This window comes from Ictalurus furcatus, chromosome 9, assembly GCF_023375685.1.
Source record: "Ictalurus furcatus strain D&B chromosome 9, Billie_1.0, whole genome shotgun sequence".
Classification (NCBI taxonomy): Eukaryota; Metazoa; Chordata; class Actinopteri; order Siluriformes; family Ictaluridae; genus Ictalurus; species Ictalurus furcatus.
In genome coordinates this window covers 30,746,487-30,761,034 of record NC_071263.1, presented here as the reverse complement: position 1 = coordinate 30,761,034, position 14,548 = coordinate 30,746,487, and the positions used below count along the sequence as shown (strand labels likewise).

Genomic DNA, 14,548 nt, shown 5'->3' with positions numbered 1-14,548 from the left:
ATGTCCACGAGCGCTTCATAAACACCCTCATTATGTGTGTGTGTGTGTGTGTGTGTGTGCGCGCATGTGTGTGTGTGTGGAATACAGAGAGACACCTGTGGATCGCGTGGGGTGAATCCTAAGCAAAATGGATTGCAGAAGCTCAAAGCTACTCTCTGTCCACACACACACACACACACACACACACAGACACACACACACAGACAGACAGAACAGAGGGAGAAGCCAACAGCTATAGAAAAGGCATCTGCAACAGCTCTAAACGGCTCTGCGCTGGGTGGAAGGATCTCTCAGGCAGATCCTTCAAGGTATCATGGAGGAGTTTCTGAAACTCAGCAACTCACAACTGGGGTTCCACAGGGCTGGGTTCTGGGTCCACTGCTCTTTTCTCTTTATACTACATCTCTGGGGCCTGTGATTGAGTCTCATTGCTGTGCTGATGACATTCAGCCCTATTCGTCCTTCCAGCCTGATGATCCATCCGTCTCAGCCCGGATCTCTGCCTGCCTGTCTGACATCTCAAACTGCACGAGGGAACACCACCTTAAGTTCAACTTGACAAATGACATCATCCTGTCGTCCCCCTCCGCTCCAGCGAGCTCGGGTCCCTGCTCTTCCTTACCTGCTGTGGGATTCTGGAGTCTTTTGTGTCGTTTTCCTTGGGAGAAATTTTCCCGAATAACCTCCATCCTGAAGCAGGTGCCGTGGCCTTCGTCTCTCTGGGCTTCCAGGAGAACAGACTTCTGTAGAGACAGAAACAAGGAACAGGAACTCCTGAACACTTCCCTGAAACACCGACGCGCTCGTTCGAACACCTTACTGGTTCTGCATCTATATCACCTTACATAGTTTAACAAAAACAGCAGCGTGAGATCAGTTCACATGCCACATATCGCCACGGTTACAGCAACATCTCTGATTGGTGGAAAGAAGACTACAGTGCCTTGCAAAAGTATTCACCCGCCCCCCCCCCCTCAATTTTCCTATTTTGTTGCTTCACAACCTTGAATTCAAATGGATTTTTTGGTAACCCGAGTTGGAGGGGTTCCGCTGGTGTTCAGCAGTCTTTAAATCATACCACAGATTCTCAGTTGGATTGAGGTCTGGGCTTTGACTAGGTCATTCCAAGACGTTTAAACGTTTCCCCTTAAACCACTCCAGTGTTGCTTTGGCAGTACACTTAGAGCCATTGTCCTGCTGGAAGGTGAACCTCTGCCCCAGTCTCAAACCTCTGGAAGACTGAAACAGGTTTCCCTCGAGAATTTCCCTTTATTTAGCGCCGTCCATCTTTCCTTCAATTCTGGAAATCTTTTTTTAATAATGGATTTCATGATGCTCCCTGGAATGTTCAATCAAAGTTTCTGATTTTTTGTTCTATAACCCAACCCTGATGTGTACTTCTCCACAACTTTGGAGCTCTCCTAGGTCTTCATGGTGCTCAGTGATGTTGCAGACCTTGGTGCCTTTCAGAACAGGTGTATGTATATATACTGAGATCATGTGACACTTAGATTGCACACAGGTGGACTATACTGAAGGAATTATGTGATTTCTGAAGGTAACTGGTTGCATCAGATCTTATTTAGGACCTTCATAAAATTAAGTAATTTTTTTCATTTCACTTCACCAGTTTGGACTTTTTTGTGTATGTCCATTACATGAAATCCAAATAAAATTCCACTGAAATTCCAGGTTGTAACGTCACAAACAGCTGATCTAATCTGCACACGCTAAACAGCACAAAACCAGTTCCGCTAAAGACCTATACAGGAAGTATACACACTCACACACACACACACACACACACACACACACCTGAGAGTCGAAATGCAAACCAGGAAGTAAATGGGAAAGTTATACACAAATCCCTACAGGAAGTGAAGAAGGCTGTGATTATCTCCATTAGGAATCAGGAGCGTGACCTCGAGTAACCTCTGACTGCTGCTTTAAATCCGCAGCCGTGACAGTAAAATGAATTCACCTGCTTTCTCATTTTCATTTAAATTCCATTTATCATCATAACTACATTAACCTTAAGCATCTGACTAAGGTTACGCATCACACACACACACACACACACACACACACACACACACACACACACACACTTATCATTAATAGTCAAGCTTTAATTTTATACAAGGTTTTATTACTATTTATTTTACTGTTGCATTTATGTCTTGTTTTTATTCATTATTAATTCTATTTGATTGTTTTTATCACTGTATTATTTGACTTTTTTTATTTAACAGAATAGTCACATTAAGTTTTTTTATTATTATTATTTTTAAAATTATATATATATAAACTTTTATAAACTTTCGATATTTAAATTTTTTTATATTACTTTTGCATTCGTGTCTTGATTATCATCTTATTATTGTTTATTTCACGCCTTATTTTTATTGCTATAATATTTTACTTTTAATATTAGTGCTGCATAAAGATCCTGATTTTATTAGAATGAATGATGAATTTTTATAAATATTTATAATTAATTTTTTTTTAATATAATATAGTCTCACTTGTGTGATTATATCATTATTATCGTTCTCATTATGTATTTATATCATTTTTAGTTCTGCCACATGATTTAGCCTTAAACTTGTATTTCTGTAATATTATTTTAATTGTCTGAAAATTTTTATTTTAAAATTAACGTCGGCCCGTTAACTAAAACCCGGCACGTAACGACTGGAAACACAGCAACGTTTTTTTATTTAAGGTTTCAGTCACTGACTATATCGTGGTTTTTTCCCTCCACTGAAGCTACAAGACTAAAGGTTTATTTGCGTTATATCTGATTGGTGATTTAATCGTCGCGCCATTCGTTTGTACCTCGTTAGGAAATCGGCGAAACCGTGCCTCTTGTTCGCCGTCCGCTCGGCTGATGGTTCAGGATCGACGCCCCCCTGAAGTTTATCAGGAGCACTCTGTCGACGGCCGACCTCCAAGCTGTTCATAATAACGTCCATGTCTCCATCGTCTACGAAATAACCGGCGTTATCGTCGTTCAGGGGGGTGGAGTCACAGCTGAGTGACACCGCCTGCCCGGGATTAGTCCTCAGAGTCCGCGGTCTCGCCACACCGACACCGTCGCGAAAGTCCACATCGTACTCTGGTCGAGTTTCGATCTCATGGTTGCTCGCTTCTTCATTAACGTTAGCTATAGAAAGTTTTGGGTTGGTTTCTGGTCCAAGATCTGAGATTCTCCTCACTTCCTGTTTCCGTTCTGCGGCGTTCCAAGGTTCCCTGAGGGAATAAATGGGGATGGAGGAGGTTCCCGACATGGTTCTCCGGTTTATAACTAAATATCCGCAATTTCCCACCCTGACACCTTTGTCGAGAGCTTCGTTTGTAAAGGTTCCTTCACACTGAATTTTGTCCATCTGTAATTCTCCAGAGTTCACGTCTCCGTTGGGTATTTTCATCTCCAATTCCGTACAGCAGGCACTCGGACGCTTCCCGACACACACCCTTGGACTTACTTGACAGTATGGATTTTCCCAGATGGCAAACTTGGTTTTCGTCGCATCATTTCCCAGCTGGGAATTCCCAGAAACCTGATCCTGAGGTAACACTCCGTCCACAAGTGACACTGTGTCGATGGGTCCAGCTGCTACTTGGCTCACACCAGTTTCCCTCATGCTCACAGGTTCTCCAGTTACAGTAGCTGCTGTTGTGACATCTAATGGGGTCAGGCTGCCAACAATTCCAGCTACAAATGGGCCAGGATTGGTTCTCTTGGTATCTGCTGTTTCTCCAGATGTGGTTAGATTGGCATGATTTCCTCCAATACTCACTGTTTCTCCAGCTACACTCAAACTGGTGTTGTTTTCGCAGGTTCCTAACATGTCTTCTGCTGTAACAATTGGGCCGGCACTGGTTCTCCTTGTACCTGCTGTTTCTCCACATGTGGACAAACTAGCACTGGTTCCTCCAATATCCACCATTTCATTAGCTACCCTTGGGCTAGCGTTGGTTTCCCGAGTCTGTGAGGTTTCTTCTTCAACAACCGAGCTGACCTGGGTACATCTGGTTCCATCTCTTTCCCCAGACGCTGTCAAATCACCAGTGGTTCCTCCAATATCCATCATTTCTCCAGCTACAATCAGGCGAATACAGGTTCTCGAGTTGTTGATCGTTTCTTCACATGTACTCATGTTGGCACGAGGTCCAGATGTGGTAGGAATAGCATCGGTTCCTCTAATACTTACTGTTGTTCGAGCTACAGCATTGGATCCCCTGGTGCCTGATGTTTCTACTAAAGCATCTGGGCTGACACGGGTCAATCGGGTTGCCATTATTTCTCCAGATGTTGCCTGATTACCATGAAATTCCCAAACATCTTCATCTCCTCCATCTGACGTGTACGTGGTTCTAGACGCAGTCGGATTGCCGTTAGTTTCAGCAATGCTAGCTGCTTCTCCAGTTACAGCCCAGCTTATGTTGGTTCCTCTAGCACCTGATGTTTCTGCAGATGTGGTCTGATTGCCACTGGATTCTCCAATCACAAGTGTATTGGCATGGAATTCCCAAACATCTGATGTGTTTACGTGTCCAGATGCAGTCGGACGACCGTCGCTTCCATGAACGCTCACTGTTTCACCAGATATAAACCAGCTGGAGCGGGTTCCTCTAGTATCTGATGTTTCTCCAGATGTGATCAGACTGCCAATGTTTCCCCCAACACCTGCTGTTCCTTCACTTACGACCGGGCTGGCATGGAATCCACAAAAATCCACTTCTTCTCCATTTACCGAGTTTATGAGTCCCGACGCTGTCAGGCGAGCACCGGAACAATCAAGAGTTCTGTTTGGATTCAAGTCGGGATTGATTTCTCCAAAACATCCTGTTTGTCCATCTGGGGTCCTGATGTGTCCAGATGTGTCTGGTTTCAAGTCTCCATCCTTTGGTTCCAGATTCAGTTCAATCACACCATCAGGTTCTGGAAACCCATTTATCTCCTCAGAAGTGACCCGGTTTTCTCCAGAGTTCACAGTATATTTTGGACCTGCAATAAACACACTGTTCCTGTGAACACACCCAGTCTGGTCCAAAGGTTGGTGTGTGTGTGTTTTACATCCTTCAGCTCGGTTTTCATTGACATCCACGGCGAAAGACAGGACGAACTCGGTACCGTCCTCTCGGTCCATCTCCATCACGGTCCGAACCCGGAAGTGCAAATATAAAACATTAGCTTCGCCTCTCTCCGACTGCGAGGATTAAACCGGTTTATTTCTCTGTTTCCACACCGGGATATCATTTTATATCCATATACACACACGTGCGGAAATCTTTCAATGAAACCGTTCACTAATTATCTGGTCCATATCGCGAAAACGGAAATATTCGGTGTGACCCGAAACCATCGCTGATAGTCGGTACTAGCCGGCGCTACATCGAAGCCGAGGTGAGCTTCGGTCCACCGCACGCGCAACCACAGACGCCATTTTGAATGGAACGACGCCGGCGGCTGGGTTTAAAACGGCATCCTTACTCCCTACACACGTGCACTACCTAGGGGGAAAATGAACGCCGCTCTCCGCCCTACGCAGTGCATGTTATATCCAATACTGCTCCATTACGGAATCAGCCCAATTGGCGTTCTCAACATTGTAGACATTAGAAGGATTAAAGCGACATCTACTGGTTCGAGAGAGTAATTACATTAATATATTTCATTAATAATCAATAATAAACAATCCTAATCAATACTCCATGGACAAACACATTCTAACTACAATTCGTATTATTTTATTATTCCTCCTATTTGTTATAATGGTTCTATAAATCACGTTTGTAAAAATTAAAAAGTGGTATTTAATATTTAATTAAATCATATAAAAAAAAACTCATACCCCAGAATTTTTTTTAATCCAATTATTATAATTAAGTAATATCTATACATAGATTTAAGCAATAATCTATAATGATCAAGACATTAAATATTTACACATGTATTAATTCAATAATACAATTATATAATACATTTATGACACTAAAGTAAAGGTGCTAAAGGTAAAGGGGTATTTAATATATAATAAAATACAATTAAAATGAACTTGACTTTAAATTAATTTAAATTAAATGAAAACTTTAAAAGTGTGACATGAAGTAGCATCAAATAAAACATGTCATTCTAGAGTAGTTCAGATATTCTTTCATCACTGGGACACTCGCACTGAGTAAAGCAGAGAATATGTCAACAAAAATGACACACTTTTGTGCATACATACACAAACACAGGAGATTTGATCATTATGGCCACTGAGTGGCGCTGCAACACCATCATCCACACATGACTGATCTGATCCGCCCTACTGCAAGAGATGTTATCAAATGTACAGAAAATAAAAATAGCGCAGCTCAGTGAATATCCTTTATTACACTCAAATTTGATTTGAACTCAGGTCACAAAATAGACATTCAGAACATGTACGGAGAGATAAACCCGAGTACGGAGAGATAAACCCGAGTACGGAGAGATAAACCCGAGTACGGAGAGATAAACCTGAGTACGGAGAGAAAAATCCGAGTACACAGAGATAAACCTGAGTATGGAGAGATAAACCGGAGAGATAAACCCGAGTACGGAGAGATAAACCTGCGTATGGAGAGAAAAATCCGAGTACACAGAGATAAACCTGAGTACGGAGAGATAAACCTGAGTACGGAGAGATAAACCGGAGAGATAAACCTGAGTACGGAGAGATAAATCCGAGTACGGAGAGATAAACCTGAGTACAGAGAGATAAACCGGAGAGATAAACCCGAGTACGGAGAGATAAACCTGAGTACGGAGAGATAAACCTGAGTACAGAGAGATAAACCGGAGAGATAAACCTGAGTACGGAGAGATAAACCTGAGTACGGAGAGATAAACCAGAGAGATAAACCCGAGTACGGAGAGATAAACCCGAGTACGGAAAGATAAACCGGAGAGATAAACCTGAGTACGGAGAGATAAACCTGAGTACGGAGAGATAAACCCGAGTACGGAGAGATAAACCGGAGTACGGAGAGATAAACCGGAGAGATAAACCTGAGTACAGAGAGATAAACCGGAGAGATAAACCTGAGTACGGAGAGATAAACCTGAGTACGGAGAGATAAACCTGAGTACGGAGAGATAAACCGGAGAGATAAACCCGAGTACGGAGAGATAAACCCGAGTACGGAGAGATAAACCTGAGTACGGAGAGAAAAATCCGAGTACACAGAGATAAACCTGAGTATGGAGAGATAAACCGGAGAGATAAACCCGAGTACGGAGAGATAAACCTGCGTATGGAGAGAAAAATCCGAGTACACAGAGATAAACCTGAGTACGGAGAGATAAACCTGAGTACGGAGAGATAAACCGGAGAGATAAACCGGAGTACGGAGAGATAAATCCGAGTACGGAGAGATAAACCTGAGTATGGAGAGATAAACCGGAGAGATAAACCCGAGTACGGAGAGATAAACCTGAGTACGGAGAGATAAACCTGAGTACAGAGAGATAAACCTGAGTACGGAGAGATAAACCCGAGTACGGAGAGATAAACCCGAGTACGGAGAGATAAACCGGAGAGATAAACCTGAGTACAGAGAGATAAACCCGAGTACGGAGAGATAAACCCGAGTACGGAGCGATAAACCCGAGTACGGAAAGATAAACCGGAGAGATAAACCTGAGTACGGAGAGATAAACCTGAGTACGGAGAGATAAACCCGAGTACGGAGAGATAAACCCGAGTACGGAGAGATAAACCGGAGAGATAAACCTGAGTACAGAGAGATAAACCCGAGTACGGAGAGATAAACCCGAGTACAGAGAGATAAACCAGAGAGATAACCCGAGTACGGAGAGATAAACCCGAGTACAGAGAGATAAACCCAAGTACGGAGAGATAAACCGGAGAGATAAACCAGAGTACGGAGAGATAAACCCGAGTACAGAGAGATAAACCGGAGAGATAAACCTGAGTACGGAGAGATAAACCCGAGTACAGAGAGATAAACCTGAGTACAGAGAGATAAACCAGAGTACGGAGAGATAAACCCGAGTACAGAGAGATAAACCAGAGTACGGAGAGATAAACCCGAGTACGGAGAGATAAACCTGAGTACGGAGAGATAAACCCGAGTACGGAGAGATAAACCCGAGTACGGAGAGATAAACCTGAGTACGGAGAGATAAACCTGAGTACGGAGAGATAAACCAGAGAGATAAATCCCAGAGAGATAAACCCGAGTACGGAAAGATAAACCGGAGAGATAAACCCGAGTACGGAGAGATAAACCTGAGTACGGAGAGATAAACCAGAGAGATAAACCCGAGTACAGAGAGATAAACCTGAGTACGGAGAGATAAACCAGAGAGATAAACCCGAGTACAGAGAGATAAACCTGAGTACGGAGAGATAAACCAGAGAGATAAATCCCAGAGAGATAAACCCGAGTACGGAAAGATAAACCGGAGAGATAAACCCGAGTACGGAGAGATAAACCTGAGTACGGAGAGATAAACCAGAGAGATAAAACCCAGAGAGATAAACCCGAGTACGGAAAGATAAACCGGAGAGATAAACCGGAGTACGGAGAGATAAACCCGAGTATGGAGAGATAAACCCGAGTACGGAGAGATAAACCAGAGAGATAAAACCCAGAGAGATAAACCCGAGTATGGAGAGATAAACCCGAGTATGGAGAGATAAACCCGAGTACAGAGAGATAAACCGGAGAGATAAACCGGAGTATGGAGAGATAAACCCGAGTACAGAGAGATAAACCGGAGAGATAAACCGGAGTATGGAGAGATAAACCCGAGTACGGAGAGATAAACCAGAGAGATAAACCCGAGTACGGAGAACCTTGAACCTTCACCAAGCCCGCAAGGACTTATTCTCTACCCAATTCAATTTCACGCTGTCATATAGACCGGGTTGAAAGAACATCAACGCAGACTCCCTTTCAGGCCGTTATCCTGCAGATCCCAAGGAAGCGTATATTACCTCCCTCCTGCTTTGTGAGGGCTATCTCCTGGGGCATCTTCAGTGAAATATCCCACACACCAGTCCAACAAATCCCCACCTCCTGTCCTTCAGACAAGATGCATGTACCACCAAACCTAAAGGGCAAACTGATCACATGGGCACACCCAACCCCTGCCACAGGACGTCCGTCCACACAGGACCTATCTTACATAACTTCATCACAGATCTCCCAGAAAATACAGTCATCATGGTCATCATAGATCCATTCTCAAAATCCCGGCATCTTATCCCACCGCCTGGTTTTCTGACCTCCCTGAAAACAGCAGCAGCGCGCCTCGTCTTCATCCAGCCCTAAAGGACCCACGTCACACCCCTCTTCATCTCCTCCACTGGCTTCCTGTAGCCGCCCGCATCAAATTCAAGGCCTTGATGCTCACCTACAAGACCTTGTCAGGAACAGCGCCCCCTACCTCAACTCTCTCCTGAAGGCTTACGTTCCCTCACGCAACCTGCCATCGATCAACGACCGACGCTTAATAGTTCCTACTCAGCGTGGCTCAAGGTCCCTTTCCAGAACCTTCACACTAACTGTTCCTCAGTGGTGGAATGAACTTCAACCTCAATCCGGACCGCAGAATCTCTCACTATCTTCTAAAACAGCTAAAGACCCACCTCTTCCATCAACACCTAACCAACCCCTAAAAAAACAACCCCTGAAGCATGTACTTCCTGAAATACACTTCTATAATACTGTAAGTAACGCTGTTTTTCTCGTCGCTCAGTCATGGAGGCGAGTGTGTGCGTCTTCATTAGCGTGTTTTATTCATTATCTCCCAGACCTTAGATAAAATGACATCCATTATTATTAATGCAGCCGCTAAAAATAATCCCACTTTCTGAGTCAGATTCCTCTCAGTGCTTTCGGAGCAGAGAACTGAGTCCATACACACTTTAAATCACCTGAACAACAACGTCCCTGAGTCAGTGAGGGCGGAGCTTAAGTTAATTCATATGACATCATGACAAATGCTAGCTAGCTTGCTAGTGAAGTTCTCACCTTGTCATCTAACAGGATATTGCATTTTTTAAAACAAAACTGCTACCAAATGTAAAATGATCCATCCTCCATCCATCTTCTATACCGCTTATCCTTTTCAGGGTCGCGGGGAACCTGGAGTCTATCCCAGGGAGCATGGGGCACGAGGCGGGGTACACCCTGGACAGGGTGCCAGTCCATCGCAGGGCACACAAATGTACAATGATGTAACATAAAAGCAATTTAAACCTGAGAAATAAAAAGACTAATAGGATGATATCCGAGTGAGAAGACGGCGAGCGTTGAAGTAAATCTAATATCTCGGAGTCTCGTGTATCGCCGATATATCACTGCGTGAACAGAGCTAGCTGTAATCCTCACATTAACCGCTGGGTTAATCGAACAAAACGGCGTCCACACTCGTTATTCAGCAGCACACAGAACAGCACGTGATCCAGTGCACACTGTTATTATACATTTTATTTATTTATTTATTTATTTATTTATATGGATGCCAGTGCATCACTTGGCACAATCACACACACACTCACACACCCATTCATACACCACGGACACTTTAGACACGCCAATCAGCCTACCATGCATGTCTTTGGACTGGGGGAGGAAACCCGAGTACCCGGAGGAAACCCCCGCAGCACGGGGAGAACATGCAAACTCCATCAAGCATTTCCAAACCCAGTAAAATATCTACAACTATATCTATTATTATTATTATTATTATTATTATCATCACAAATACAATGGGAATACTCGACAGTCATGACTCTAACGGTGTTTATCTCCTCCACAGCTGGATTTCTGCAACACAGCTGGATTGGACCTGTGCTGGAGACTTGCCTGTTAAATGCACAACTCTAAGCTTTATTTAAGATGAGTGTTTAGGAGATGTTCTGCAGTACAGCAGTTTGAGAATTTAGTCAATAAAATATTGACCATTAAACCGTGTGAGTAATTAAAACTCATTAACAGAATTAGTATTGAATTCAGGTCTATAATATAATATGATATAATATAATATAATATAATATAATATACACAGGGCAGTGGTGGCTTGGCGGTTAAGGCTCTGGGTTTGAATTAAATTCTAATTGTGTTAATGCTTTTTAATTACTCACACGGTTTAATGGTAACTGTTGGGCCCTTGAGCAAGGCCCTTAACCCTCTCTGCTCCAGGGGGCGCTGTCTCATGGCTGACCCTGCGCTCTGACATGCTGGGGTTTGCGAAGAAAAGAATTTCACTGTGCTGTGATGTATACGTGATCAATAAAGACTCGTTATCATTATCATATACGATAAGCAAAAATGATTAGAAATGAAATAATTAGGTATTAGGAGTAATACTGATTATTTGTAATTGATATTATTTGCATGTTAAAGTAATTTTGCGGTAAGTAAAGGGGTGAAATGTATCGCTGAACAAAAAAATATATGACCACACGTGCATTGCAGATCCTTACAATCCTTACGTGTGCGTTAAAGTATGTTCACGCGTACAGCGTCTCGCGTCGAGGAAGCGACCGGAGATCGTTCGTTTTCGACGTGAGCGGAGAAAAGTTCAACTTTAGGCAGATTTGGAGCGACCGAGCTACCGATGGGAGTAAAGACAGCAGAACGCACCTGATCCGTGATCCGTTCCATTCCGACAAACTGATTTGCTGTGAAAAGTGGAACGCTAGTTGCGCCGCCTGCCGATTAATGTTACTACGGCAACCAGCAACAGGAACGCCTGGCGACTGCACGGTACAGCGACGGGTGACTTGCTGCGCTAAAATCGCTGTACGTGCAAAAGTAGCTTTACCCCGGCGTAACTTCTGAACAGCGCTTCAGTCTGTAGCTACGTCCGAGTTCTGAATACTGACGTGTGTAAAGTCAGTACTGAAGCGTGCTGAACTCGACTCTGAATACTCGTAAGTGCACAGAGCGAGATCTGAGACAGCCGCAATCGCTCTCAGAAAAGTATTTACCGCAGAACAAACGCGGAACTTCATTGACCTTCTTTTGTAGATCTAGGATCAGGTGTGTGTGTGTGTGTGTGTGTGTGTGTGTGTGTGTGTGAGTGTGAGAGAGAGAGAGAGAGAGAGAGAGAGAGAGAGAGAGAGAGAGAGAGTCTCAGCACATACACAGTCCAATCAGAGCCTGGTGATGGCTTTAGCTCCTTTCTTCAGCTCGTAGGCGGAATGAAGGCAGCAGGGGAAAGGAGGTGAAGATGGACAGAAAGCAGACTTCTGATAAATCCCCCGGGATGTTACCGGAACGGGAGCGCGCGTGTGGATAAAAGAGTGCACGGGAGATGATGGAGGGAACGGCGAAGTGCACTTCTATAGAGACAAGAGCAGAGCTGTGGCGGTGTTGAACGGGTTTTTTTCTCCCTCTGAGTGAATGTGTGAAGCTTCAGAAAGCTTCAGGATCTGAAATCTACGCGGTTTGAGTTAAAGGGAAAAAAAAGGGAACTAAATAAAAACAAATAGTGTAGTGGAGCGCGCGCAGCGGGGAGGACCGGGCGCAGAAGCGCGCGCGGACGGAGCGGAAATCTTACACACCTGCTGAAACGCGCAGGTTTGATGGGTATTTTTCTGGGATTTATTTCCGACAAACGAGGAATTTTTGCAAGCCAGTGAAGAGAAATAAGGAGAAAGTGATGCGCAGTGCACGAGGCAGGAGTTTCCTAAAGGATAAGGAAGACATGGAGGATTAAGGTGGTGCAGATTTTCTTCTTCTTCTTCTTCTTCTTCTTCGTGTTGAAGAGTCATACATACAGGAGGGAAGTTTAAGAAATGATACGTTTGGATCTTCATAAAACACAAAACCAAACCGAAGCCCAGGACATCTTGTTGGAGAAATCTGAGAGCGACGTTATCTGAATGAAGAAGCGGATGAAGTTAAAGCGCGTGGTCTGCTGATGGATGTTTCGTCTCTTTAACTCTTTGTGTGTTTGTTTATCTTCAAATGGAGAAGTTTTGTACCGGAGAAGGTTGTGAGTTCGAGTCCAGGACTCCACACTGATGGACCTTTAAATGTAAATTGAGAATAAAGTGTAAATGATCTTTGATTAAAATAACGCCCGGATGGAGAGCGTGTAAGTTCTCACAGCGGAAGGAGAACCCGGAGGAACAGAGGACCCGGAGAACCGCTTTTTCCCTTTTTTTCCGTTTCATTTGCACAGATGAGAAACTTGACGAACGACACGGTGGTGGTGTGGGCAGACGAGGATGACGACGAAGACGGGGCGGAGCGTGGGCGGAGCGCGAGGGTGCTGCTCGGATTCGTTCTGTTTCTGCTGATCGTGTGGACGCTGCTGGGGAACACGCTGGTGTGCGCCGCCGTGGTGAAGTTCCGCCACCTGCGATCCAAAGTCACCAACTTCTTCGTGATCTCGCTGGCCGTGTCGGACCTGTTCGTGGCCGTGCTCGTGATGCCGTGGGAGGCGATGTCGGCCGTGGCGGGGGCGTGGCTCTTCGGGCGTGTGTTCTGCGCCATCTGGGTGGCGTTCGACATCATGTGCTCGACGGCGTCCATCTTGAACTTGTGCATCATCAGCGTAGATCGATACTGGGCCATCGCCAGCCCGTTCCGCTATGAGCGCAAGATGACGCAGCGTGTGGCCTTCGTGATGATCGGCGTGGCCTGGACGCTGTCCGTCCTCATCTCCTTCATCCCTGTGCAGCTCAACTGGCACGAGGCAGACGAGGACGACGACGCCGGCGTTCTCAGAGAGTTCAACTTCACCGGAAACGTTAGCAACGACAACTGTAAAGCTAACCTGAACCGCACGTATGCTATCTCGTCCTCGCTGATTAGCTTCTACATCCCAGTGGTGATCATGATCGCGACGTATACGCGGATTTTCCGCATTGCGCAGACGCAAATTAGACGGATTTCCTCGCTGGAAAGAGCAGCGGGACACGACTGCAGCGGAGACAATTCAAACTCGCTGAAAACGGCGTTCAAAAAGGAAACGAAGGTCCTGAAGACGCTGTCCGTCATCATGGGCGTGTTCGTGTGCTGCTGGCTGCCGTTCTTCGTGCTGAACTGCGTGGTGCCGTTCTGCCAGTGCGTCAGCGACACCACCTTCGCCGTCTTCGTCTGGTTCGGCTGGGCTAATTCCTCGCTGAACCCCGTCATTTACGCCTTTAACGCTGACTTCCGCAAAGCTTTCTCCTCCATCCTGGGCTGCCACAAACTGTTCCCCAGCACGACCGTCGAGGCTGTGAACTTCAGCAACGAGCTCGTGTCTTATCACCACGACACCACGCTGCAGAAAGAAGCTCCTCCTCTGGTTCCGCCCAAAGAGGAAGAGCGTGTACTGCGGGCTCATAAGACTTCCTCTCTCAGCTCCTCCTCTTCCTGTGTCGGAGTGGGCGGAGTGTTTCGTGATCACACGCACATGCTGCTGCCCAGTGTGGGCCGGTGCGAATGCGACGCAGAGATCTCGCTGGACACCATCACTCCCTTCACCTCCACCGCCATGATGGAGTGCGGCGGGATCCCAGGACAGATCGTCAACGAGTGA

At 45.2% G+C, this 14,548-nt stretch overlaps 2 protein-coding genes across 2 annotated transcripts in view; one reads left to right on the top strand and one right to left on the bottom strand.

Annotated features, from left to right (window-relative positions):
* The window catches only part of tbc1d12a (TBC1 domain family, member 12a), a 16,040-nt gene extending 10,576 nt beyond the window's left edge, over positions 1-5,464 (bottom strand). The window contains exons 1-2 of the mRNA XM_053632990.1: positions 2,839-5,464; positions 623-743 (exon numbers count right to left, since the gene is read on the bottom strand). Coding sequence (XP_053488965.1) covers positions 623-743; positions 2,839-5,162 — 2,445 coding nt within the window. The 5' untranslated portion in view covers positions 5,163-5,464. The remainder of the gene's footprint in view (positions 1-622; positions 744-2,838) is intronic.
* A 7,271-nt stretch (positions 5,465-12,735) lies between these two features.
* LOC128612803 (D(1)-like dopamine receptor) lies at positions 12,736-14,548 on the top strand. Its single transcript, XM_053633224.1, has one exon. The coding sequence runs from the start codon at positions 13,202-13,204 to the stop codon at positions 14,546-14,548; it is 1,347 nt and encodes a 448-aa protein (XP_053489199.1). The 5' UTR covers positions 12,736-13,201.